Consider the following 27,047-nt stretch of genomic DNA (forward strand, 5'->3'; position numbering starts at 1 on the left):
GTTGGGTCGGGTCAGGGTTATCTGGCACTGCTCAAGTAAAAAAAAAAAAAGATAAATAGATCTTTGACTTTTTGGTCTGCAGACATTTATATTTTTGAGTATTTAAAAATATGTTTAAATCACTAACTTTTTTAAAATTTGGACATATCAATTCTTAAATCTAATTTGTTTCATTTTAAAAAATTTTCTACGTGTGCATCCATATATCAGCTAGGCTAATACAACTAAAGTTATGTTTAATTTTTTTGTTAAATTTTAAACAAAAAAATCAATGCGTCTAGATTTTAAAAAGATCAAAAAGTTAATTGTATTTTCAAATGGTTGAAGATGTAAATGTTTGACAATCAAAATGTTCTTTTCTTAAAAAAAAAAAAAAAAACTACCGTAATTAATATCATCCAAGGCTATGACCAAAACGGGTGAGATTTTAGAAAAGAAAATGGTTACCGAACCGACAAAGGCTCCCCATTAACGCTGTATAGTACTGAGTTCTGACGCTCACTCTCATCGTTTCCTCTCTCAGCCAGCAAACAAAGCAACCCAAAAAACACTGCATATCCAATTCTCAAAACCCTAATTTCACCCCCCAAATTCCAATCCAATGGCTAAAGAGTTCAAGGTTCCGCCGGTGGCCTTCCCACAAGCCGGAAACCCCACCGCCGGAGGTCCAAACATCCAGCAGCGACGCATGGCTGCGCCGCCCTTCCAGCCAAACTCCGGCATCCCCTTCATGTCCTTTGACATAGGCTCCGCCGCTGCGTCCACCTCATCTGGCCCAATCTACTCTGGACCGGGCACCGTGGGCGGCTCCGCCAACTTCGACGACGAGGAACCACTCCTCGAGGAGCTCGGGATCCACCCTGAACAAATCTGGAGCAAGATCCGATCCGTTCTGAACCCGTTCCGCGTGAACCACACCATCCACAAGGATTCCGATCTATCCGGACCGATCCTTCTCTACATGTCGTTTTGCCTCTTCCAGTTACTTGCCGGAAAAATCCAATTCGGCGTGATTCTTGGCTGGATCGTGGTCTCTTCGATCTTCTTGTACGTGGTTTTTAACATGCTTGCCGGTCGAGCCGGTAACTTGGACCTTCACACGTGCACCAGCGTGGTTGGTTACTGCATGTTGCCGGTGGTGATCTACTCGGCCATGTCGCTATTCCTGCCTCAGGGAGGGATCGTGGCGATTGTTGCCGCTTCGGTTTTCGTGCTGTGGGCGACCAGGGCTTCGACGGGTCTCATCGTTTTGCTTGCGGATGGCGGCGACGAGCACCGTGGCTTGATAGCGTATGCGTGTTTCTTGATCTACACTCTGTTTTCGTTGCTTGTTGTGTTCTAGGGGTGGATGTGGATTTGTTTGGGCGCGGAGGATTTTTCTTGTTTTTCAGATTTAGAGAACGGTTCTTTTTTTTGGGGTTAGCATTGCATATTCACGCTATGGTATAGTCATAATTTGATGTAGAAAAGTGGAGATTATTGCCCTTATATTGAAAAAGATTTTGTTTAAAATGTTATCTCTAGGTTACTTGTGTTTGTGTGTGTTGCAGAAGTATATATGGTCGTTTCTTTTTTCCATCCTAAGAATTTTTGTTTAATAGTTGTTCAGTAAATATAACTCATTTGGCATAGTGAGTTATGTTTTTTATATGTCTGCATTCTGGAACTGTGTGGAATGCTTGATTGATCCTAAAACTTTTAGCAATGTGGCTTTGGTAATGGGTTTCGACACAGAAACAGGATGCCAAGCTCAATTTTGCATGCCAGAGTTACGTCTTCCATATTTGGTTATGAATTATGAAAAAGTATATTACATGCAAAGGTTATATCTTTAAAAGATATAGTCTGCTGTTCTTAGGTTTCATAATTTTGAAGTCTTCCAAGTGCAAACTGACTTTTATGAATGAATTCTTAGTTCATTTGCCTCCTTGAGAAAACACAGGGTTGAAACTCTCTGCTCTGTCTTAGTCCACTGTCATTCTTTTTATTTTTAAGTATGTATCTGATCTAAAACATGATCCTGTGCTTTGGATTTAATAAATGTCAGACAATGATTTGTTTGGTTTAAGATGAACAATTGACCATAATTATCTGGACGTACTTAGGAGTAAGAATTTCCTGATTATGTGTTGGTTTGAATTAGCTTATTTGAGTTAAAAAAGTACTTTTTTATAAAAAAATAAAGTACTTTAAGTTTTAAACACATTTTGATACATCTTTTAAGAAAAGTATATTTATTAAAAAAGCAAATTATTTGCTTTTTTCTAAAAGCCAGTAATACCTTGCTTTAAAAAAAAAAACAGAAGGAAAAGACGTTTTTAATATTTGAAAACTCTTTTTAAAAAGTCTATCCAAATGTAAAATAACTTTTATCTATAAAAAATGATTTTCTTAAAAAAGATAAAAGAATAAATACTTTTTTTCAAAAGCCAATTCAAACTAGTCCTATGATGATTTCTTTGCAGGTCAATTGTATGATTTAGTTGTTGCTTATTATTGTAGTCTCTCTATATGTAAGATGACATTTCTTGAGGTTTGTAGGTGAACATGAACCATTGATCTGATATTATGCCACTGCTTTCTTATAAAATTGTTTTATGGGATATCATCATAGGCAGACAATCCATAAGAACCCAGAAAAGCTACTTAGGAATATTGTAATTTTGATGCTAATAAGCTTGCAGCTTATTACCTCTTATAGAAGTGACACATTTTTCTTATTATCATGGTAGAAGAGATTTTGGGTTCATTCATATAATTGCATTTTATATTTGCTATTTCATGTACCTTCCCTTTAGTGAAATTCTTGCAACCTTACAACCAAAGGTTATTCCTTCTACTTGTACAGTTTCTGATAAGCTGCCTAACTTTTATGCTGCTATATGTTTTGTGGGTATTGTTGATTCATATTACTTACCATTCAAGGGCAGCAAAGTTAATTAAGACATAGTTGAAAATCTAAGGTAGATAATGTACTGTTGACGAATTTGATAATAACATTTAGTGCACAAAGAATGTTTTCTCAATTAGGTACTTTGTATTGGATTCAATCTATGTTCTTATTAGCAACTAAGTATTAACATTGTACAATATTAAGCAGACAAACAATCAGTGCTATAATTATTGTCTTTTGATTTTACAATTTCTCATTTTTTCCCCAAGATGCCAGTCTTATTCAAGTACTATTACTTTACCAGCTAAGGCTCTCCTCTAGTTAGTGTTTTCATTTCTTGTTATATGTTATGAACAAAGAGAAAAGAGAAAAATAAGAAACTGATTACTTATTTTCATTGTTTTCTTCACAAAATCCTAAAAGCAAGAAATAGGTGGAAAATAAGGCTACACTTTTGTAATTAGAACAGAGCATGCCCTAATAGTTAGCGTTTTTGCTTGTAGAAAGAAATAATTTAATTTTCACAGGAATTGTACTTCTATATCACTAGTGTAAGTGCTGATACATCATTCTGTAAAGATCTTTCTAGTTCAAAATTTTGCACGAGTTATAGTTTATATAATTTCTAAGGATTATGTACTAGATGAATTAGATTCTGATTTAGATGGTTTTTTCTATGCATCACTTTCGTGGATTGCATTTTTCTTTTTTTTGAGATGGTATATACTTTAACTTATTTATCTCACATTTAGAATGTTAGTAACTCGAGGCTTGACGAATAAGTATTCTTCGTCTTAGGCCTTACCTCTGATTATGGATGTATTTGTGTGAATCTATTACAATTTTTCTTCCCAGTTACTTCTTTAGTTCTTTCCTTTAGCCCTGAAAATTTCTGTTCCACCATGTAGCCTAAGCCTTTTGACTTGTACGAGTGAACAGAGGATTGTGTGCTGTCATATATTCCCCTCCTATAACATTATTTTTTAGATAGTTAAAGTTATCTCGTTTCATTATTGTTTCTGCCATTTTGGAGAGACCCTGCCTAGAATATTTGGAAATCAGGTGATGATTTAGGGTTGTTTTGCGTCCAGTTTCATACAAATTTTGTTGTTGTTGGAATTTATTTTTTTAAATAATTCTAACAAATTATAACTGCGAATTTATACTATTACAAATGCTAAGGTGTGCTGAATCCCGATCATGAAAGCTGGAGAAGTATCCTAACCTATTGATTCTGCATTCCAATGTTTCGAAGCAAATCTAAAATAATAGAAAGAGAAATCTAATTTCTACTACACGGTGAAAAAAAGAAATCTAAACCCAAAGTCTACAATAATAGAAAGAGATATATTGCAAGTCTACAATAATAGAAAGAGATATTGCTGCTGAGGTTTTGGCACAAATGGAGGATTTGTACACTTCTCATTAAGCTGCATCAGAGTTCAAATTCCATGAGTGTAATATATAGAATTCTTTCTAGTGTTTATGAGTGTGTGAGTTGTGTGAGACCAAGGGAAAAAAAAGAAGAGGAGATATAGTTGTTGCAGGGTAATGCTATTTAAGAGATATATTAGGAGGCCATTAAAATTTGTTTGTTTCAGGATAATGCTGCCGACCACCTTCCGAGTAGGTTGTGTTCTTCCATCTAGAGAAAGGCAAACTCTTTGGTGCCTATAAATTTAGTACCGAATTTGCGGAATTTATCTTTTATGGTAAGTTTTTAATATTTAAAAATTATTTATTTTTATATTTTTAAATTAAATATTAATTTTTATTTTTTTAATAAATTAAATAATTATATGTAGGCATCATAATAAACACCTTAAAATAATTCGTTCAAAAACCATCAATGTATTTTTTTTATACCAATATTCAATTATAATTTTATATAAGGAAAAACAAAACTTTTAGATAATAAGTATAACAATTAATTATTTTTATTTGTAAAATAGATCTAAAATTTAATTAAATATAAAAGTATGTGTATTAATTTTAAAAAAATAATGTTAAAATTGATTATTAATAAAAAATTAAATTCTTAATACATTAAAAATGTCAATAAGATTTTTATAAAAGATATAACTAAAAGTTTATCCTTTAATTTTTTTTTTATCTACGAATTGTTTTGGTTTCATGATAGAATTAAACTAATGTTGTCTTAATATTATTTAAGAATGTTTGCAATGCGGTTTGGATCAGTTTGAAGAAAAAAATTTATCTGATTTGAATATTAATTTTACTTGCGGTCCGATTTTGGTTGGATAATGTTTTTTTAGACAATCCAATCTAATTTGATCCAATTTCAAGCAATCTGGATTGAATTGAATTTACGATTTTGTAAATGAAAAAAATTAAATATACATAACAAATCTTAATATCAACTCTTAAATAACCAACAATGACATAAACAAATCTATACGTATCTTGAAAAACTAATAACATAATATAACAACAACAACAATAAAGCCTTGTTCCACTAGTTGAGGTAAATAAGCAATCTGTTGTGGAGATGTGGGGAAATAACATAATAATAGAAAATAAATTATAGATGAGTTAAAATAAATAAATAAATAAATCTCAATTTAAATTTTTAAAATATTCACTAAATAAATAATACATAAATAAGATAAAAATGTATAATAAATTGAACATATTGCAAGTAAAATTTTAAATATAATAATAATAGGCCTGCTACACATACAAGCCTTTTTGGCCTACAAGTTATACAAGTTGGCCCAAACCCAACAAAAAGCACGCGCACTACAGTCTTCTACAATTGAGCGTAAACACACGCGCCTTACTCAACCGTTTCGTTTTTCCAAAGCGCGCTCATTATGAAAGACTCTTCCTCTTCTTCCTCAATCAATACCCAAACCGTCGAGATTTAAGCCACATTCGAAACCAATTGCAATTTTGAAGAAACCTTCCAACTCCTTGCGAAAAGTAGAAGAAATCAAGAAGAAAACATACAAAGCTCCATCGAAAAACACCAAAAAGAACAAACAAACATTATTCAAGGTACTCTTTTACTGTTCTTCTAGGTTTTTCACATTTCTGTTTCTAATTTCGAAATCGAAGCACTATATCGTCCGTATTTCTCTCTATGTTTCACTGTTCTTGGTTTAGATCTCATATTACTCTTCAGATGAAACTATTCTTCGTTTACGCTATTTTACGTACTTCTAGTGAATGCTTTAACGTGTGTTTTGATCTGTTTTGGTACATGTTTTGTGCATGTTTACATTTTTTTAAGTAGGTTTGTATACTCTGTATTGTGCATGTTTACATGAAAGACTCTTCCTCTTCTAAATGATTTTTGGGTGTATATGTCGAACTTGGAATGCGACTGTTGCTTCTAGTGGCATTTTGAACTTAAATATCTTTCTGAACTCATATAATGTCATGTAATCCAAAAAAATGTAGAGGTGTATGGGACTGATATATATATATATATATATATATATATATATATATATATAGGATTATTGAAGTCTAACTGGTACTGTTCTAATTGTGCTTGACCTTGTAGTGTCATTTTATACATGTTTGTTTGAGTTGAATATGATTTTGAACTCATTTAATTTCATTTAATTGAAAAAACAAAATGTTTATAGGACTAGATTTGGGTATATATGACTGATATTTGGGTGTATCTGACTGATATTTGGGTGTATATCTCTGATATTTGGGTGTATTTTTTATCTATTGACAGTATCTCTTTTTCATTGCAGTAAAAATGGCAACCAAGAACCAAGGTGGAAAAAAAATACAATGTAAGCACAAATATGTCTTAAAACAAGTCAATTTTTCCTAATACAAATATATGTTATTTAAAGAACTCTAATTTTACTTTTTTTTTTAAACCAAAGACTTGAAGTGTGCCACCAGATTATTGAGTGAAGAATTTGAAAATATGAGCAAGGCAAAGAAAGCAATTGTTCGGGAATTAGGTTTTGGTAGACTCGTATACATCCCGCCAATGAGGGTGCATCACAAACTATTAAAGGAGTTGGCTAACTCCTTTAAATTGGGCAAAAACACACTCAAAATAAGCTATGGTTCCTTTAAAGTTAAACCCAGCACAATAGGGGCTGCCCTTGGCCTCAATGCATCAGGTAACTGATTACAGAAAACCTCTATACTTCCATTCTTCGTAATATCTTATTCTGATATCATGTAATCAAGAAATAATATAGGTGTATATGAGTGATATTTGGGTGTATATGAGTGATATTTGGATGTATTTCAAGTGATTTGGAGTGTAAATTATTTTCTTTTTTGTAGGAGATCTATTTCCTGATAAAGTGAGTTATAAGAAACTTTCTGAGGAGAACAAACTAATTTTTAGAAGGTTCCAGGGGAAGACTCTAAAGAATCTGACCGATGAGATGATGAGTATTGGTGTTGAAAACGAACAAGATCGCCTGATGTTCAAGAGGATTTTCATCCTTTATATTCAGATGGCGTTCTTGTTGCCAACAACAATAAACAAAATCTCTCATGTGCACCTAGCTCCAATTTTTAAGATGGACAAAATAACGGAGGACAACTGGGGAGCCCATGTGCTGAATTTCATCATCAAAGGCATAACTAATTACCGTCTGAAAAAGAAAAAATCAATCGACGACTGCCTCTTTGCCTTGATGATAATCTATTTCCATCTGACAAAAAACAAAGACAAGAAAGGAGAAGAAAATCCTGGACTGCCCTGGGTTAGCAACTAGAATAGAGAGCAGTTGGTTGTAAGAATGAGAGCAGAAATAGATGGACATATGGTAAGTGAACAGAATACCTTCTCTAATTTGGGTATATTTTATTTATGTAGATGTTGTAAACTAACATTTCTACTATTTCAGGACATCGTAAAGAAGGCATAAACAAAAAAGAAATTGAAACAAATGAAGAAAAAGAAAAGAAAGTAAAAAACAAAAAAACAAAAAAAAAAACAAGGCAAGTTCATCATCATCTGAGAGTGATACATCTGAAACTGAAGTTGATTCTTCCTCGGAGTCTGAGTCTGAAGAAGACTCAGAGGAATCAAAAAGGAAACAACCCACCAGAACGGCCAAAAAGTAAGTAATATTTTTGGTGTATTTTGTCACTTTTAGGGTATTTTTTACTAATGATTGTTTGCCTTCCAGAATGAAATCCAAAAAAAGGAAGCAGATTCTGGAGGATTCCAATTCATAAAATGAATTGAATGATGAGTAAGATTCTGAAATTATCGTCGCTTTCTTTTCTGTTTATTTTCAAAATTTGATATATTAACAGAGTGTTTCTCATTAACTTTCAGAAGTGAAGAATCATCACCAATAAAAAAACAAAAAACAAAGAAAAAAATTCAGACTTCACCCAAAAAGTAAGCACTGCTTTGGATAGTATTTTATCATCAATTTTATTTTGTTTTTCTAATTCATACTTTTTTTTCCAGGTCACAATCCAAAAAGAGAAAGCACATTGTTAAGGATTCGTCTCCTGAACAAACTCAATCCTATGATGGGTAAGATACTTTGTAAAGCTATATTACAGTTTATCATCAAAATTATATTTGTTAACATGTTCTTTTATGCATGTACTGTCAGATCTGAACTTGGAACTGAAGTATTACAAGAATTCTTAAGGGAATCAAAAAAGAAGAAAACCAATGAAAAACTGCTGCACAGGAGTTTGTTATATTTTGGTGTATATTACCGATTTTAAGGTGTTTTAGTTGCTGATAATTGTTTTTGGTTTTCCAGGAAGAAGGGAGCTCCGCTGCGATCGACAAAAGGTCACTATGACTCATTCGAAATGTAAGAACCTTTATTTGATAAAATCTTGTTATCCTGATTTAACTGTATGGTATTTTTACTGAATGATGTTTATTCTATGCTTAGAATGCTGGAGGTGAACTTAGGAAGTGAGAATGATCCTTTGTCTCAAGGACAAACGGATCAAAGTAGCATAAACAAACCAGCGGATAGCATGTAATTTTTGTTTCTAATACCGGTTGCTTTTATCTTTTTTTACCTTCTACTTCTAATTCTGTATATATTTTTTTTGAAAAAAAAATTCTTTAATATTTTATTCAAGAAAAAAAGATAGAAAAAAAAGCAAAAACTGCAACTACGTAAGTTCTCAAAAAATAAAGTATGTGTTTCTTTTCAATGCTTCAGGTGTATTTTGAATTTATTTGGGTGTATTTCAAGTTGAGTCTGGTAGAAGAATCAGCCAATGACCCAGCTCAACAGAACATGATGGTTGTGCGGATGGAGACACATTCACAACTTGAAGCGCTTTCAATGTAAGTTTTACAACTAAATTTCAACCTTATAATCATGAATTTTAACGAGCTTTCTTAATTTTTTATTTTTGTCTTGTTTAGACTTTCGATTCAAGTTTATGTCCCTCTGTCCCAGACAACCCCTATGCCAGCAATTGAACCATCCCCTGCAAAGTCTCCGAGAGAGAAAATTAGTGAAGAAAGAACAAAAAGGTAAGGAATAATATTCGGGTGTATTTGGTTATTATTTGGGTGTATATTGTCCTTATTTGTGTATATTTTTCTTATTTCGTGTTTGGGTGTATTTGATTATTATTTGGGTGTATATCTTCACAATTGATCTGTAACTGATATTTTTATAATATGATTCGTTTTATCTAACCCTGCAGCACTCCACAACCCCCGAAACCTGATGAAAGCACACCCACGGTTCCACCAGCTCCATCTAAAATATAAGTTCAGCACAATAAAATTTGGTTTTCAATACCATTTGTCTATTCTTATTCTTATAGTACGTTATATGTCAACATGCAGTAATCCAGCCCCAGAAGACGCTGCTGCACTGATAATAATGGTCCGGACAACATCCTACATACCTAAAGAAGGTCCGATGCCATCATTCAGCCTTGGCTTGACTGATTCAACTCAAGAAGAAGCACTGACGCAAGAGGGGTAGAAGGCAAAAAGTCCTGAAATACCAAAACTAATCGAACAATTAGAAGAACTGGTGGAAAAAATTGCAAATAGTGGGGTGAAGATAGCATTGGATTATGCAGAGGGTAAAAGTCCATCGATTGAAAAGCAGTGTGCCGAAGAAATTTTTGAAAAGTTTGAAACTCCTGTGAAGAGCAAGGAGATATCGGCTTAAATGAAAGAGAAATGCTACGTTTGGGCCACACGTGTGAAGACATATAGAGATGGAAGCACTAATGAGATGACCCGGTGTGCACCCTCAAAGCCCAAGATCGATTCATTTTGTCAAAAGTCCACTTTGCATCTCTGAAAGCTGCTACACATAAAGAAGCTGAGGTAATATTAGAATAACATTAATGATTTTGTCATGAAATGTAACTGCTATGTTGATTGATGTAAATTGATTTGGGTTTTTTTTTTCTAGATTGTCACTGCCATGTGCCTAATCCTGAACCAACAAAACATTAAAAGATTTCAAGAAGAAATATACTGTCTCCCCCCTGATATTGTGGTAAGGTGTACTTCAATGAAATTTAGGTATATTTTTGTAATCTTTTGGGTGTATTATATATTTCATTTGGTGTTTCACAAATGTTGCAGAACATGGCCATTGGAAATCATCCAGATGGAGAATTCTTACAGCCTAAAACCAAAAAGCCATTTAAGGTCGAAGACTACCCAATGTTTATACCCTTTTTGGACCTCAAAAAATTAGCATCACATCGATATGTAAGTTTTCGTTTCTAAAACTTATCACAATTCTTTGGTTATGTGCCAATTAAACTAAAATACTGTTCAATGTGGACATGCTTTAAATTTTTGCACCTGTTTGCTATTCAGAGCATTGGTGAATATGGGTGGCTGACGTAAGAAAGAAAAAATTTTATATACTTGACCCGTATCATAAGGAGTGTCCCTCCAAAGCCAGAATGAAGCTAAATACATTTGTTGTAAGTTATTTTTGTGTTTTGTGTTTTAATATTTGGGTATATTTCTGTTCAAAATAAGGTGTAGTTTGTGATCCTTTGGGTGTATTCCTTTATTAAATTTATTCTTATATTTTGCTTTGTTTTTTGTTTTTAGGGATATGTAATTTCGAGAATGAGGGTATATGCTGGGGGAACCTCTCAGGAAAAAGGATCATGAAATTGAACCACCATACATTAACATCTCTGGCCAAAAAATAAGGTATAAATCTTTTACTCTGAAAATTAATCTTTCCTATATTAATTTGCTAATTTATTTTTTGTTTTTCAGTTATGATTGTGCTATTTATGTAATGAAATGGCTTGAAATAATTCAACTTGAAAACATTAAAAGAGGGAAGTATGAGTGGGTCAATTGGACTCAGGTAATTATGTTTAAAACTATATAACTCTCTATTACTTTACTAAATTAACATAGTTGATTAAAAAGAATATTCTTTTAAACTGTAGGAGGAGGTGGACCACTTTAGAGTAGAATTTGCTTCCCGGATTCTATTTCATAAAATGAATCAAGACAGAGCTGAAGCCATTAGGGGAAGTGAAGCAGTAAGATTGTCCAAGCTATCGTCACTGTTGTTGAGTCCATATTGTCAGATAGATTCATATGATATTGACAGTGATTAATCTAAGTGTTGTGTATTTTTGGAATAGTTTAAACACTTGTTGTAAAATTTTGCGAATATAATCCAATTTTATTATAAATTTTTTTCCATAATTAAACTGTCTCTTCTGTATTCAAAAGCTCTAAATTACAGGTTCTAAAAAAATGAAGGAAAACAACACCAAACCTACTATACATCCAAAAAATTGAATTTTACATCCAAATAATTTTAATATACACCCAAAATTCTATCCCTTGATGCTGGATCCCTAAAACCCTAAACCCCTAAACACTAAAACCCTAAACCCTAAAACCCTAAAACCTTAAACCCTAAACCCTAAAATCCTAAACCCCTAAACCCTAAAACCTTAAACTCTAAAACCCTAAACCCTAAAAACATAAGCCCTAAAAACCTAAAACCTAAACCCTTAAACCTTAAACCCTAAACCCTAAAACCCTAAATCTTAAACCATAAAAACTAAACAAAACAATAATTTCTAACATAAACAGCAGCATCTTAAAAATATAAAAAAGTTGAATTTTACACCAAAAAAATTGAATTTTACACTCAAATAATTTCAATATACACCCAAAATTCTATCCCCTGATGCTGGATCCCTAAAACCCTAAACCCCTAAACCCCTAAACACTAAAACCCTAGACTCTAAACCCTAAACCCTAAAACTCTAAAATCCTAAACCCCTAAAACCCTAAAACCCTAAACCCTAAAACCTTAAACCCTAAAAACTTAAATCTTAAACCCTAAACCCTAAAACCCTAAACCCTAAAAACCTAAATCCTAAACCCCTATACCATAAACCCTAAATCCTAAACCCTAAACCCTAAAACCCTAAACCTTAAACCATAAAAACTAAACAAAACAATAATTTCTAACATAAACAGCAACATCTGAAAAATATAAATGTAAAATGTCAAACACAAGAAAATTCAAAAATACACCCAAAAAACTGAGCGTTACACCAATATCCTGTAACTATACACCCAAAAAACTATCTTCTGCTGCTGGTTCCCTAAACTGATAATTCATAACATGTTCATGATATTGGTTGGAATTTGGTTGCACCACTGATGTAGCATAAAAAAGGTTTAACTAGAAATAATAAACTCACATATTAGTAAAACTATTAACAAGAAAATTAAACTCAATCACCACCTATTTGAAGAACATCACTTTTACCTCGTTTAGATCTTTCGTTTTCTTCTTTTTTGAGGCATTTACAATCTGTTTGTCCAACTTTGAACCTAGCCTATTTTTTGGAGGTCCTCTTGTTCAAACCCTTGGAGGGCTTTGAAGCTCGTTAACGAATTCCAAGTTGGCATCTTCGTGACATAATGAACATGTTCCCTTCTTTTTGGCTTTCAGTTCTTCCATCTCAACCATGACATTATCGTAGGCACGGTGCAGAATGGCAATTAGCTCCTCGGATTCTAATGCAAATTCGCAAATATTTTGCGAATGAAACACCAATTCGTCAAACCTCTTGCTTCTTGGCTCCAACAGTGGCTCGTCGTGGCTGCTCTTGATGTGTATGTGTCACCTCTTTACCTTCTTGCTCCATCATTCCAATATATATCTCGGTGACACTTGGGTTACTCGTTCAAAGCTTAACACGCTTAGGGCGTGACGGCACAATATCCCTCTTGACTCGAATAATAAGCACTGACATTTCACTTGGGCTGCTACTGAGTCGTAAGTAACCACAAACTTGTTGAATATTGAGCTGGAAACTTGTTCTCCAACTTTGTATACTGAATAGCCTAGAGCGGAGTTCGTTAATCTTGTGATGCAATTCACCTTCCCTCTGAATTGTGCTTGGACTTTCCTAAACTTTTGGTGAGTGTACACATGTTGAAACTGAGCTTCTATGGAGGATTTTGTTGCACACGGTATGACGGTGTGAAAATCTGCAGCATCGGATTCTCTCTCTTTTTGCTCCCTACTTCCGAGGCAATTATCGTATTGTTTGACAAATTGGATAAGTGAGCTGTTCCGAGTAATGAACTTGTTAAAAAATGAATGCATGCTCTCGCTCCTTTTTGTGCTTCTCATTTCGGCCCATAAGTGGTGATCCAGATAAATTGGAACCCATATATGACGGTCTTCATAAAGATCTGTATAATACACCCAAATCAGACTATATTACACCCAAAAACATGCAATTTACACCTCTGTTGCAGAATTTAAATATCATTATCTGAAAGCCACTTGTTGTCTACAAGACCATACTTCAGCAAAAAATCATTCCAATTCCTATTAAATGAGTCTTTGGTATGAGAGTTACAAACAACTTGGCTCATTTCTTATTCAATTTCTGTGTGTCCCTTGTAGCCGTTTAATTTGCTTGGAATCTTCTTCGTGATGTGTGTTGTAGGCATACAAGCCTATATAGCCCTTTTCATTGACGCGCATTGATTGGTGAGAATCCCTTTCGGAGCATTTCCTCCCATGCAACGAAGCCAACATTGAAATAACCATTTGAATGATTCAATATCTTTGTTTTTTATCAAAGCGCATCCAAGAAGTGTTGACTGACCGTGGTGATTCACCCCGACAAAAGAACCACAAACCAAAATATACCTGAAACAAATTACGAGAAAACAGAATTAAAATCATTACATACACCCAAATAATGATTTTATACACCCAAAAATATCAAATATACACCTCTGCAGTAGATTCATGAAACAACACACAAAACAGAATTAAAATCATTACATACACCCAAATAATGATTGTATACACCCAAAAACATCCAATATACACCTCTGCAACAGATTCATAAAACAACATTAATTTAGCATCACAAACAAGAACAGCATATTACCTGTTTGTATTGTAGGTGGTGTCGAATGAAATAACATCTCCGAAATACTCAAAGGCAGCTCTGCTCCTTGCATCGGCCCAAAAAGCCAGTTTAATCGACTGATCGTCCTCGAGTTCGAACTCAAAAAAGAAATTCTGATTCTTCTCTTTCATTCTTAATAAGTATTTTCCGAATTCTTTTGCATCTTCTTTTTCCGAAACATTCCGCACTTCTCTCGTGATGTAATTCCTCACGTCTTTTTCGATAAAATTTAACTCGAGGTGGCCCCTGGCTGCCGCAACGAATGATTAGTAAGTTTTGCTTGGTCTAATACCGGCTTCCTCGTCATTCTCTATTGTACGACGAATGGACATGCTTAGTTCCCTGTGCTATTTGAGCATCTCTACTTGAGTTGGACAGCAATGATGTGAATGATGCAACACGACTTTCGAAATGATCCAAGCACCAACATCCTTCAATGTGTGTATATAAATTCTTGCAGGACAATTTAAACTAGCTGTGGGATTTGTCTTCTCGGTCGGAGATATTTTAGATTTCCATTTTTCCTCTCTGCTATATGTAATCAATTGATTCTTAATTTCATTTTTCTTCTTCTTTGTGCTCCGAACTCTTGTAGAAAAATCTGTGGCCTTTGCATAGCCCTTGTAAAATTTTGCAGCATCTTCAAGGGTGTTAATAGTCATTCCAACCTTGGAAACAAACTGGTCATCAACAACACAGAGGGGCTGCAAAATGCACCATGTTAAAAACAAGGATATACTATAGAGTTTTTGCACGTCATAAAAAAATAACAATGCAACTAAAATACACCCAAATAGTTCTGATCTACACCCGAACGTCTAGTATAAAATACACAAAATTAATCAAAACTTGTACATTAGATTCAATTCACAATCAATGTTCACGCATTAATTTCACAGTCAATGTTCACGCATTATTCAGCTAGACAATCATAAACGACTAACTGCATCAAATTCAGATTTAATAATTAACTGAAACTAAATCACAACTCAGGAACTTCATTCGATTCAAATTCAAAATCCACTTCGCCCTGATTCAGCTGACAATCTAAAGTTGAATCATCCATTATCTTCAAAAAGATTTCAAAACTTGATTTCAGAAACCATGAAAATCGAGAAAAATGAAGCAAGAAAACAGAGAGAGAAACGAACGTAAATGACGAAGGAGAAACCAGTGAGAAACGCACGTAAACGAATGAAAATGCAAAGAGAAACGCACGAACGAGATCGAACAAAGAAGGCAAGAAATTCGAAAAAGGAAACGAAATCCTTTGAAAAAAGGAAGTTATATATTCGCGCGGTAATTGATTTAAAAGTCTGTTAAGGAGGCGCGTGAAACACACATGCCACAAAAGGCGCGTTTGAGGGTAAAGGACTTGTAACACTTGTAAGTGTTAATCACTTGTATGCTGAGATTATTCCTAATAATAAAACAATAATATTATATCACATTGTGCGATTTAGATTAAATTGGATCAATTTTGAGAAGTAAATTTAAAATTCGATCTAATCCATGTGATTTGTCATAATTAGAATCCAATCAAATCTAAATTAGTACAATTTTAATTTGTTTTTAATTTGAATTGAATTTGATGATTTTTTTAATTTAGATATATTTGGATTTGAAAATTTCTAATATTAGTAGTAAATGGAAAAAAAAATAAGTTCTAAAGCCACGCCACAATGCTTAGGATAACACTTTGTTCTCCTGTTCTCTCTGCTCGATAGCTGTTTTATCCAAAGCCAAATTCTCGGATTCTCAAATTCGCAAAGTATGTAACGCTAAAACCCTTCAATAAGAAGAATAATCATAACATTCAGAACTTGCAAATTCAAACTTTGAGGAAAATGGGTTTCCATGCTCTTGCCAATAGCAAATCCTTCTTCACCAGCGAAACCCACCTTCCTTACCTTCCTTCATTTTCATCTGATAGAAGAAGACCAACACCAACACCACTGACAAGAACACTTCATTTGAATCAAAGACCCAATTCACTAAGGGTCTTTGCCTCGCAGGAAGAGCCCCCGAAGCTCAATAGCCAGGACTTGATGGAACTCAAGTTTGGACGCTTACTTGGAGAGGACCCTAAGCTTACTCTCGCCAAGGTTCCTTTCTTTTTCTTCTCAATTTTCCTTATTCATTCACCCTTTTGCCTATTTATTTCTATTTGTTTGTTAGGGTCCTTAAAGGAATAACTTGAATTTTGCTGTGTGTATATGCCTGTTGATTATATTCATTGTGGTACTTGTTGTTTCAGATAATGGGAAGAAAAGCTAACCCTGATGCTACTTTTCTTGATATTGAGAAATCGTATTATAAGAAGGGGAAACACGTTGAGGTGGAGGAAGTTCCATTTGAAGGTTCTAAGGAAAGGAAGTCATCGAGTAAATTGGATGGTTTGGGTTTGGTGCGGCCTGTTCCGGCTAAAGGGGCAAGCTTCCAATCCAGTGATAACAAAGTTCCATTGGAGATTAAGAAACCGAGCCAACAGCAGAGTAATGCAGGGAATGTCAATAAAAGTATTCTGAAAAAGCCACTGCAGAGTAATGCAGGGAGTCTTAATATAAGTAGTGCTCCTAATGTTATTCTGAGAAAGCCAACCGTGTATAAAGAGGATGACGAAGACGTGTTGTCGAGGTTGAGAGTAAGACCAAATTTGTATCAGCACATGCGGGATGGACAAGTGAAGGAGAAGTTTAGTGATATGTCGCTTTTGAGGAAGCCTGAACCACCAATTGCCAAGGATGAAGATACAAACCAAGAGTCTTCTACTCGTGCGGACAATGAAAATGATTTGAAGATCAGTGTAGAAGATTCAAGAGGTAAAGCTGGTAACTGGACATTATTAGAACAGCCTCATAGACCGGAGAGCAACAATGATGAACAGTCTGCTGATTCAAATGTTATGCTTAAAAATGATGTAGGTGCTAATATTCATTGGAATATAGAATCATGTATGCGACTTGTCCTTTATTAATTTCATGCTTGATTGATTAGGAATTGGAGCAGCATTATGAGTTCCAACAGGAGCTGTCTGATTCAAGTCAACTGTCAAATTTAAATTCAGTTGATAAAGTGGACTTGTCTGTGCAAGTTCCGCTACAGGGAAAGCCGCAAAGGTATGTGAAATTACCATTATAATTGTATATTTCAGTTTATGATTGCAATAACTTTAAGGCATTTTCAATATAGATTAGACCAACATGTGAAGCAAACCTCAGATGTTGTTGAAGAGAATGCTTTTATGAATACCGGAGGTTACAAAAACAATGATGAACTAGGGAATCTTGTCGATGTTTCAGATTTTCAGGTCAGATTATATGGAGTATATAAGTTATTTATCAGATGCTGATGCTTTTGAATAGAACCTTTATGCTATTTGTTAATGTAGGAGGGTGAAGATGCTGATTGGACCAGGGCGGAAGATTTGATTAGGAATGGAGATAGGGCAGATGTGGAAATATTAAGTTGTAGTAGCAAAGGCTTCATTGTAAGTACTTAATATCTTCATTTCTAATATTTCTTAGTATTGGATGCATTTCTCTTTGTATATAGTCTCTGAACTTGATTACACGATTTTACAGGTATCATTTGGTTCTTTGGTAGGATTCCTGCCGTACCGTAACCTTGTTTCCAAGTGGAAGTTCTTAGCTTTTGAGTCATGGTTAAGAAAGAAGGGATTGGATCCATCCATGTACAAGCAGAGTTTAGACACTATTACAAGCTATGATGCTGAAAAAAATAAAATTTCTCCCAATTCTCCCCTATATCAGGAGAATGATACTAATGTTGAAGAGAAATTTTCTCCAGATATCAAAATGGAAGATCTGTTAAGGATTTATGACCAAGAGAAAATTGAGTTTTTGTCCTCTTTTATTGGGCAGGTTTGGTGCTTAAAATACAAGAACTCTTTACAGATATTTTCCCAAAATTTATTTTCAAATGTGAGGTTTGAATATCATCATTCTTTTTAATAATACTCAATTATATGCAGAAAGTTAGAGCAAATCTATTATCCGTAGAAAGAAAATCTAGAAAGCTCATATTTTCATTAAAACCAAAAGAGAAGGAAGACCTACTTGAGAAGAAGAGAAATCTCATGGTAACTACTTAAGTTATGATAACTGCTCTTGAATTAGCATGAGGCATGTGTTGTTGAGTGGATGCAACATCAAGTGATCTTTCGATATCTCCTTTCTTATGGCAGGCTAGACTTCAGGTTGGGGATATAGTAAAATGTTGCATCCAGAAGATAACTTACTTTGGGATTTTTGTAGAGGTATGTAAGGCATTTTATATTTAATATATGGGTCGTTCATTTTGACAATCTTATTTCGTTGTCTTATTAAAGCAACGAGAAGTGGAAGTACCTTGTTTAACCTTTTCTTTTTTGGTGTGTGTGCATGCGTGTAGCTTGAAGGGGAGTCTGCACTAATTCATCAATCAGAATTATCATGGGATGCCACCTTGAACCCAGCATCATACTTCAAGATTGGTCAGGTATTTTCCTCCATGACAGTGTGACAATTAGGAAAGTGGAGAATTATTTTTGGATGCAAGCTATAAATGATCTATTTCTATGGAATTAGCCAAATATTTTCCATTCTAAGTATAGGAGGCATTAATTGCGTAGCCCAGATGTGCATAGTCTTTCTACGCTACTTTGTGTTTTACTTTGAGTCCTACTTCTTGCTCCAGGTTATAGAGGCAAAAGTTCTGCAATTAGACTTTGCTCTTGGGCGCATATCTTTATCGTTAAAGGGAGTCACGGTAATATATCTACATGAATATTTAATCTTTGAACATTTTCTTTATTTTAAAACTTGGAGATTTTACAAAGCACACCTTCCTTTGGCAGCCCGATCCATTAATGGATTCCTTGGAGTCTGTAGTTGGGGAGCATGGACACTTAGATGGGAGACTGGAAGAAGCTCAAACAGATGAGGAGGTAATGACCTTCAATCTTTATCTGGGAATATAGAAGTTACTTTAAATACTTTGAAAAGTAGTGTAATCAACTACACTTCTCTTTATTTTCTGGTTGGTTTTATGGTATGACATGGCTAATTATAATATCATGCTTGTTTTTGACAGTGGCCTGAAGTTGAATCTCTCATCAAAGAATTACAAAAGATTGAGGGGATCGAGTCTGTTTCAAAAGGCCGGTTCTTCAGAAGCCCTGGTTTGGCACCAACTTTCCAGGTATAAAACACATTTGAACCTCTGCATGTGGATATGCATTTAATTGTTTGCTTTTAATCCGCCAGAACTTGCCATCAAGTTAGCATTATGCATCATGCAATTTGGGTTCTGCACATGGTTGAGGAAGATTGATCAACTCTCATGTGGAGGAGTTATTGTCTTGTAATTTTGTAGTTGAAAAATAATGTTGCTGGTGAAAAATGTGATTGTTTCTTGGTTTATTTGCTTGCAGGTTTACATGGCATCGATCTTCGACAATCAGTACAAGTTGCTGGCTCGATTTGGAAACAAAATACAAGAGGTAATGCTTTTTGGTGGTCTACTTTGTTTATATGCAGGTGATAGTTGAAAGGATGATTGATGTTAACCCCTCTAATCTGCATATGAATCATGTTGGGCAGGTGATAGTTGAAACGTGTATAGATAAAGAAAGGATGAAGTCGGTGATAATGACATGTACCAATAGAGTGGAATAGTGGCTGCAAAGTGCAAAAACTGCATATTCTTTTGCTGAGTGCAGGCTGCAAACCTCCAACCGAAGTTGATTAACACCCACTTGGGCAAGAGCATAGTTGTACAATTTCATTATAAAGTTTTGTCCTTTTTTGAGGGGTGGGATTGGGTGGCCTTCATTGTAGTGAAAGAAAGGAAACATGTAGATTGTAGAGGAATCTTGAAATGGTTTGATTTGCGTCTTAATGTATATAATTCCTAGTAAATACATGTTTTTAAAATTTGCATTAAAATCTGAAAGTTGGAAAACAATTATGACAATATAGATGTCCACAAGATATGTTTAAATTTGGTAAAAGATTAATTGAATTATAGAGTTTGTCTCATACAAAAAATTGGAATATAGTAGCATGAGTTTGCATAAGACACAAGATTAAATATTGCTTTGAAAATAATTAAGCCATTAAATTTTAAGCCATTCATTTAAGATTATCATTAGTAAAAAAAAAGTATTTTTTAATAATAAATTAAAAACTTAATTTTTTTTTTTCCAATTAGTATTTTAACAAGTGCCTATCATTCGTTAGAAAAATTTTTAAATTATTTTTAGTACATTTAAAATATAAAAAATTTAAATTTTCGGAAAAAAAGAAACAGAGAAAAGGAAATATATTGTGCCGAAGCATAGGATGGGGTTAACGTTGTAATTGACCAGAGTTTGACTGAAGTTTGAATATCTCTGAGAATAAAGACATAGGTAGATTACTGTGTAAAAGCTAAAAGGTTTGTGTTTCGTTCATGGAGTGTCGTGTCGTACCGTAGCGTGTTCCATTTCGTGGCGTGCAGCGTGCGGCGCATATTCATCGACCCATCAAATTTCAAGACTCACTTCCTCACTTCTCCTTCCTTTCACAACAAACAATGGGTGTCGGAACTAGCACCTTCGTTACCAGATGGATCAACTTCCTCACCATGGTAACTTCTTCACCATCTTTGAATACCCATTTCCTACATTTCCTCTCATAATTTCAAAATTCAAATATAAAGATTAAATCTTTTGGGTTTGCTGCATTTTTCACTTAATGTGCTTTCTGCTGTTTACTCTTGCATACCCCAGGCTACGGTTTTTAGCAGCTAACTTCACTTCTGATGGACTCCTTTTGCAGGTTTTAGCCATCGTTGTCATAGTATTTGGGGCGTGGATGAGCATGCATCATGATGGGTGCAGAAAGTCTCTCACTTTACCTGTGTTAGCCCTTGGAGCAGTTATTTTCTTAATGTCAGCTTTCTAGCATTCCTCATGATTTTGGTGCTTTATTTTTTTTTTTATCTTGCAATATTTTTCTGCTAGTTTGTAATCCTTGTATCACGTTTTTTATGTTGTACAGATCCATAGTCGGTTTTTTGGGCGCCCTGAAAAATAACTCCATACTGTTGTGGATTGTATCCTTATCATGCATTCTTAGGATGCTCGTATAAGTGCATAATGCCTTCTTTCGTTTTTCTATTCTAATCCAAAACCTAGAAATATTCAGTTAGCCTCCTTAACATTGCACCTGCAGTATCTGATCTTGCTGTTCTTTGTCTTGGTGGGAATCTTGGTGTTCACTGTATTGGTGTAAGTATGCAAATTCATTGACAAAGTTATTAACATCTCTTAACATAATTGTATTCACATTGCTGAGCTATGTTGGTATGTTCATCATTTAATCCAATTTAGGAGGGTACATGACTGCTCTGTTTGTAAATTCTCAGGAGCAGGTAGTTAATGTTTTAGAATTTATTACATATCAAAAACTAGCAAAAAGTGGAAACATGTGAAGCTCAAAAAATTGCTTATATATTTTAATTTTAATGTGGTGTAAACAGATGTGTGTTACGTATTCTGGATCTCTTATCAATCAGCTAATCAAGCTGAATGAATTATACTACTCTTGCTCAGATCTTATATAATCTTCTACCATTGTGTCAGGTTCATTGTGACTAATGATGGATCAGGTCATAGTGTGACTGGATTGAGGTAGGGACTCGAGCAATATCCTTCTATGTTGACATAATTATACTCCTTCATGATAGCAAACCATGAATGACATCCTTCTTGTCTGGTTAGGTACAAGGAGTATCAACTTCAAGATTATAGCTCTTGGTTTCTCAAAGAGGTAAGGTTATTATCAACATAGAGAATTGATAATGCACAATAACATTTCAAGAGGAACTTTCTTGATATGTTCTTTTTATTTCAGTTGAACAATTCTCACAACTGGGAGCGACTTAGGGTTTGTCTTGTTAAATCTGATGACTGCAATAAACTATCCAAAAAATATAAGGTCTGGGCGCTGCAGTATTTCACTGAAATTAGTTATATGCTAGTTGTTCTATCCTCTACCCAAAGAATTCTGATTTATCCCATTTCCAATTTCATGCTACAGACTCTCAAAGAATATAAACTAGCTAAGTTGAGCCCTGTCGAGGCTGGTTGCTGCCGACCACCTTCCCAGTAAGTTGTGTTCTTCAGTTCAGAATGCATTTCCGTTGTTTATAGCAGTCGCCAAAGTACATTTCAATAGTTATGTTCATGTTATGTCCTTAGATGTGGGTTTCCCGCTGTAAATTCCTCCTACTATGACTTGACATTTCATCCGGCTAGTGCTAACAAAGATTGCAAGCGATACAAAAATTCCGGAGCTATCAAATGTTATGACTGTGATTCTTGCAAGTAAGCATGTCCAGGTAGCCCATGATTCATGTTCTTGTTCTCTGCATGTCGATGGTCACACTGTCATGATTGCGTAATTTTGCAGGGCTGGAGTGGCACAATACATGAAAATTGAGTGGAGAGTTGTAGCAATATTCAATGTTGTGCTATTTGTTGTGTTGGTAAGACATTGCTGACGAAAATCAACGAACCCTTCAATAATAATTAATCTTTCATGACATGGTTTTGTTGAAATGGCAGTGTATTGTATACTTTGTGGGATGCTGTGCAAGACGAAATGCTGCCAGGGGCCATTCTAAAGCTTAAAGACTTGAATATTATCATATTATGTTGTTGATATCTCCAATATTATTCTTTGAGAAAAGGACAAATAGCTCATTGACCTTTTAATCCGCAGACATTTAAATTCTTGAAGATTTGAAAATATATTTAAATCCCTGACCTTTTCAAAACCTAGATATATTGATCCCTTATGTTCACTTGGGTCTGTCAGACTCAACGGAAAAATCAAACGTGACTCTCGTTGTACTGACCTGGTTGATATGGATGCGCACGTGAGAGAGTTTTTAAAATTGAACAAATTAGAGTAAGGGATTGATATGTCTAAATTTTGAAGAGGTCACTGAATTAAATGTATTTTTAAATCTTTAGAGATTTAAATGTCTGAAGACCAAAAAGTTAGGAATTGAATTATCTTTTTCTCTTTTTCTTTTATTTGATGTGCATAGAAAATTCAAAATTAGAGTGCAAAATGTAACACTATTAATCATTACATATACTTAGTGGGTTTGTTTGGATGAGCTTTTATAAAATATCTTTGTTTAAGTGATTTTTTTTAAAAAATCTTTTAAAAAAATAAAAGTAATTTTATGTTTAGATATTTTATATAAAAATATTTTTTAATTTAATAATATTTGGATATAATAATATAAAAATATTTTTTTCTTTATTTATATTGTTAAAAATATCTTTTTTAAGTAAAAAATATCTTTAAAAAAATGTAAATTATAGTTTTTTTAAAAAAAAATTTATTTAGTAATTTTATTTTTACTATTAAAATTTTGTTAAATATACTATATATAAAAAAAAAAAATTCAAGGTTCCAACTTGGCAACTCCAATCTTCTTACTTGGTGCCTTGGTGGTTAATATGGAAGTCCTTAACCCATTGGTCGTGTTGTTTTGAAGAGGGACAACTCCTTTCTGATGTTTTGGAGATTTTAACTAAGGAGTCAAATTTTTTTATCAATATTAATTAATTTTTAAATAATTTTTTATTTTAAATCTTCTAAAAAGTAAAAATTTTAAATGAGAAAAATTATATAATATTAATTGATTTATATATGTATTCTTTTCGGTTGTATATATATTCTCACTATCATTTACAAGTCACATTTTTTAACAAGTCATATTTTCTAACAAGTCACATGGAGAATAGTTGGTGGATATTTCAATAATAATATCTTTTCATATCCTGTCTTAGAAACATAGTTAGACCTAAAATGAATAGTTCCAATTAAGAGATTCAATAACCTAATCTACACTTATTCGACTTCATAGAGATCGGCAACAAGAGTTCGGCTCCACTTATCTAAGTAAGTAACCGACTTTTAAGATATCTTTCACTCATTTACAAAGGAGATCTCAACAACTTCCTTAAAAAAAGGGAACGGTCATCTACTATAAAAGGTGGAGTTACTCGATTATCTATTATATTATAAATACACTGACCATAGTTGTAAGCACCGAACCGATTAGGCTACTGATTCACTAGTTTATCGGTTAAACCGATGAACCACTGGTTGAACCGGTTATATGTAAATAAAAAATATAAAATAGCCAAAAACCTAAAATTAAAACTTAAAATACATATCTTCACTAATATTTTAAAAACGATTAAGTTTCAACAAATTATAATCAACAAGTTATAATCCGATTATTATTAAATATAAAATTCTAGTATTTTTTCATGATATAGATTTTTTAATTTTATTTTTATATTAAAGTGTTTTTATATTTTTATATTTAACTCCGCCTATGTTACACTTGCAGTACATAGCCGGTCCCAAACCCGGATAAAGGAGGAGGGCTGTGTTAGGTCTTCGATAACCAACATAAAAATATAGTCGAACCCCATGACATGAATCAAAGACATTATTGCGCCAAAGCTAGGTCGTTGCCGGAAGCAATGCGCTATATGGCTCGAGTATGGTGTCAAATGAGCAAGAGCCGCTGCATCGGTGCTCGGATGTAGTGTTAAATGAGCAAGAGTTTCCGCGTTTTCGTGAACGAACGAGGGTAAATAAGCTAGTTCACAAAGTAAAAGGTAAAGGTCGGAGCGATAGAAGGTTGAGATTTGGGACATGGAACATAGGCACTCTAACAGGAAAGTCCATGGAGGTGGTGGACACCATGACAAGGAAGAAGATTAACATTATGTGCCTACAAGAAACAAAATGGGTTGGTGCGAAGGCTAGGGAGTTGGATACTTCTGGTTTCAAACTTTGGTATACAGGAAAGGTGAAGAATGGGAATGGGGTTGGTATTATTGTGGATAAGCAGTGGAAGAAGGATGTAGTGGATGTCAAGAGGGTGGGAGATCGGATCATCTCTATCAAACTTGTGGTGGAGAGAGGTGCTTTTCATATGATTAGCGCTTATGCACCGCAAGTGGGTTCGGACGAACAACACAAGATAAGGTTTTGGGAGGATCTAGAGAGTTTGGTCCAAGGCATACCTTCGTCAGATAAGATTTTCTTAGGAGGAGATTTAAATGGCCATGTTGGAAGAGAAGTGACTGGGTATGGAAGTATTCACGAAGGCCATGGTTTCGGGGTGATCAATGCTGAGGGTAAAACTATTTTGGACTTTTCCTCAACCTTTGACATTCTCATCGCAAATACATGTTTTAAAAAGAGAGACGAACATCTTATAACCTATAAGAGTGGCATGACAAGCTCTCAAATCGACTTCTTCTTGTTGAGGAGAATCGACCGGAAATTTTGCATTAATTGTAAAATTATCCCGGGAGAGAGTTTGACAACACAACATAAGGTGGTCGTCATGGATTTTTGTGTTGAGTAAAAGTTGAGGAAAAGACATCATACGAAGAACTCAAGGACGAGGTGGTGGCGGATGAAAAGTGAGGAACAAAGAAGCTTCCTAAGATGGGTAGGAGAAGAGGCAAAGTGGGATGGGAAAGGAAGCGCGGAAGAGATGTGGAGGGAGATGGCAGAAGCTATTAGAAGAACAGGAAAAGAAAGCTTTGGCGAATCTAAAGGAATAGGACCAAGAGACAAGAAGTCTTGGTGGTGGAATGCGAGTGTACATGAAAAGATAAAGATAAAAAGGGAGTACTTTAAAGAGTGGTCTTTATGTCGCAATGCAGATAATTGGAAAAAGTATAAAGCGGCTAAGAAAGAGACAAAAGTGGCTGTAAGTGAGGCAAGAATAAGAGCATATGAGGGTCTCTACCAGTCTTTGGGCACGAAAGAAGGAAAAAAAGTATATATAGAATCGCAAAGAGCCGTGAAAGAAGAACGAGAGATTTGGATCAGGTTAAGTGCATAAAGGATAAGGATGGAGAGGTGCTGGCTCAAGAGGAGAAGATTAATGAAAGGTGGAAGAGCTACTTCTACGAGTTATTTAATGAAGGACAGAAGACTCTTCCGAGCCTTGGTCGGTTATGCACAAGAGAAGAAGATCAAAACTTTGACTACTATCGAAGGATTCGAGACTTCGAGGTAAAATAGGCTCTAAAGCAGATGAAAAATAGCAGGGAAGTAGGACCTGATAATATCCCGATTGAGGTTTGGAATGGCCTTGGAGGGAAAGGCATCAACTGGTTAACCAAGCTTTTTAATGAGATTTTAAGGTCAAAGAAGATGCCTGATGAGTGGAGAAGAAACACCTTGGTACATATCTACAGGAATAAGGGGATATACAAAGTTGCGAAAACTATAGAGGGATCAAGCTCATGAGCCATACCATGAAGTTATGGGAAAGGGTGATAGAACGGAGGTTGAGAAAAGAGACACAAGTAACAGAGAACCAATTTAGATTTATGCCAGGCAGATCCACAACCGAAGCAATATACCTGTTAAGAAGGATGATGGAGAGATATTGTAGTAATAAAAGGGATCTACATATGGTGTTTATTGATTTGGAAAAAACATACGATAGGGTGCCAAGGGAGGTCTTATGGAAGGTTTTAGAAAAGAGGAGAGTAAGGATCGCATATATTCGTGCAATTAAAGACATGTATGATGGGGCCACAACTAGTGTGAAGACTCAAGGTGGTGTGACAAAGGAATTTCCTATTGTTATAGGATTACACCAGGGATCATCCTTAAGCGCATATCTTTTCACATTAGTC

At 34.5% G+C, this 27,047-nt stretch overlaps 4 protein-coding genes and 1 long non-coding RNA gene across 8 annotated transcripts; 4 read left to right on the forward strand and 1 right to left on the reverse strand.

Moving 5' to 3' along the window:
• The first annotated feature begins 367 nt into the window (after positions 1 to 367).
• LOC107630815 (uncharacterized) lies at positions 368 to 1,512 on the forward strand. The gene has a single exon (XM_016334062.3). It carries the CDS (start codon positions 602 to 604, stop codon positions 1,340 to 1,342), a length of 741 nt encoding a protein of 246 aa, XP_016189548.1. The 5' UTR covers positions 368 to 601; the 3' UTR covers positions 1,343 to 1,512.
• A 6,251-nt stretch (positions 1,513 to 7,763) lies between these two features.
• On the forward strand, positions 7,764 to 11,458 carry LOC110270273 (uncharacterized). 3 transcript variants are annotated; one of them, XR_002359624.2, is made up of 16 exons: positions 7,764 to 7,965; positions 8,035 to 8,100; positions 8,187 to 8,252; positions 8,325 to 8,393; positions 8,476 to 8,685; positions 8,770 to 8,859; positions 9,049 to 9,176; positions 9,258 to 9,368; positions 9,545 to 9,611; positions 9,690 to 10,184; positions 10,273 to 10,359; positions 10,449 to 10,577; positions 10,689 to 10,798; positions 10,932 to 11,036; positions 11,106 to 11,199; positions 11,285 to 11,458. It is a non-coding gene; the product is annotated as an uncharacterized LOC110270273 (long non-coding RNA). The 3 variants fall into 3 exon arrangements; XR_015907609.1 differs by lacking the exon at positions 11,106 to 11,199; XR_015907608.1 differs by lacking the exon at positions 9,545 to 9,611.
• A 971-nt stretch (positions 11,459 to 12,429) lies between these two features.
• Positions 12,430 to 15,368, reverse strand: LOC148572191 (protein FAR-RED IMPAIRED RESPONSE 1-like). The gene is made up of 5 exons (XM_088507400.1): positions 15,293 to 15,368; positions 14,818 to 15,008; positions 13,655 to 13,736; positions 13,252 to 13,571; positions 12,430 to 12,546 (listed from the first exon to the last, which is right to left on the reverse strand). The coding sequence occupies exons 1-5, from the start codon at positions 15,366 to 15,368 to the stop codon at positions 12,430 to 12,432; spliced, it is 786 nt and encodes a 261-aa protein (XP_088363526.1).
• Positions 15,369 to 15,963: 595 nt separating this feature from the next.
• LOC107630816 (Nucleic acid-binding, OB-fold-like protein) lies at positions 15,964 to 20,223 on the forward strand. Its single transcript, XM_016334063.3, has 14 exons — positions 15,964 to 16,407; positions 16,560 to 17,222; positions 17,300 to 17,421; positions 17,495 to 17,612; positions 17,694 to 17,792; positions 17,887 to 18,186; positions 18,297 to 18,404; positions 18,510 to 18,581; positions 18,716 to 18,802; positions 19,001 to 19,072; positions 19,161 to 19,250; positions 19,397 to 19,504; positions 19,737 to 19,805; positions 19,906 to 20,223. The coding sequence occupies exons 1-14, from the start codon at positions 16,150 to 16,152 to the stop codon at positions 19,978 to 19,980; spliced, it is 2,241 nt and encodes a 746-aa protein (XP_016189549.1). The 5' UTR covers positions 15,964 to 16,149; the 3' UTR covers positions 19,981 to 20,223.
• Positions 19,906 to 23,485, forward strand: LOC107634582 (tetraspanin-10-like). 2 transcript variants are annotated; one of them, XM_016338012.3, is made up of 12 exons: positions 19,906 to 20,018; positions 20,762 to 20,932; positions 21,124 to 21,236; positions 21,346 to 21,400; positions 21,520 to 21,575; positions 21,930 to 21,977; positions 22,068 to 22,116; positions 22,201 to 22,284; positions 22,387 to 22,454; positions 22,548 to 22,673; positions 22,759 to 22,834; positions 22,914 to 23,485. In XM_016338012.3, the coding sequence occupies exons 2-12, from the start codon at positions 20,879 to 20,881 to the stop codon at positions 22,977 to 22,979; spliced, it is 795 nt and encodes a 264-aa protein (XP_016193498.1). In that variant the 5' UTR covers positions 19,906 to 20,018; positions 20,762 to 20,878; the 3' UTR covers positions 22,980 to 23,485. The 2 variants fall into 2 exon arrangements, 1 of the variants encoding a protein (XP_016193498.1); XR_001618997.3 differs by lacking the exon at positions 19,906 to 20,018 and having other exon boundaries at positions 20,753 to 20,932; positions 22,548 to 22,687; positions 22,914 to 22,966.
• The last annotated feature ends 3,562 nt before the right edge of the window (positions 23,486 to 27,047 follow it).

This window comes from Arachis ipaensis, chromosome B3 (genome assembly GCF_059453495.1).
Source record: "Arachis ipaensis isolate K30076 ecotype BB chromosome B3, ASM5945349v1, whole genome shotgun sequence".
In the NCBI taxonomy this organism is placed as follows: domain Eukaryota; kingdom Viridiplantae; phylum Streptophyta; class Magnoliopsida; order Fabales; family Fabaceae; genus Arachis; species Arachis ipaensis.

Excerpts from the sequence above, each read along its gene's own strand:
- LOC107630815 (XM_016334062.3), top strand. The coding sequence starts at position 602 with ATGGCTAAAGAGTTCAAGGTTCCGCCGGTGGCCTTCCCACAAGCCGGA.
- LOC148572191 (XM_088507400.1), bottom strand. The coding sequence starts at position 15,368 with ATGGATGATTCAACTTTAGATTGTCAGCTGAATCAGGGCGAAGTGGAT. Across the intron at positions 15,009-15,292 it reads TGAATCGAATGAAGTTCCTG|AGCCCCTCTGTGTTGTTGAT; the intron begins AGTTGTGATTTA and ends GGTGCATTTTGC. Across the intron at positions 12,547-13,251 it reads AAGCACAATTCAGAGGGAAG|TTAAACCTTTTTTATGCTAC; the intron begins GTGAATTGCATC and ends TATTATTTCTAG.
- LOC107630816 (XM_016334063.3), top strand. The coding sequence starts at position 16,150 with ATGGGTTTCCATGCTCTTGCCAATAGCAAATCCTTCTTCACCAGCGAA. Across the intron at positions 17,422-17,494 it reads CTACAGGGAAAGCCGCAAAG|ATTAGACCAACATGTGAAGC; the intron begins GTATGTGAAATT and ends TTTTCAATATAG. Across the intron at positions 19,806-19,905 it reads TTGGAAACAAAATACAAGAG|GTGATAGTTGAAACGTGTAT; the intron begins GTAATGCTTTTT and ends CATGTTGGGCAG.
- LOC107634582 (XM_016338012.3), top strand. The coding sequence starts at position 20,879 with ATGGGTGTCGGAACTAGCACCTTCGTTACCAGATGGATCAACTTCCTC. Across the intron at positions 21,401-21,519 it reads ACTCCATACTGTTGTGGATT|TATCTGATCTTGCTGTTCTT; the intron begins GTATCCTTATCA and ends TTGCACCTGCAG. Across the intron at positions 22,455-22,547 it reads TGCTGCCGACCACCTTCCCA|ATGTGGGTTTCCCGCTGTAA; the intron begins GTAAGTTGTGTT and ends TTATGTCCTTAG.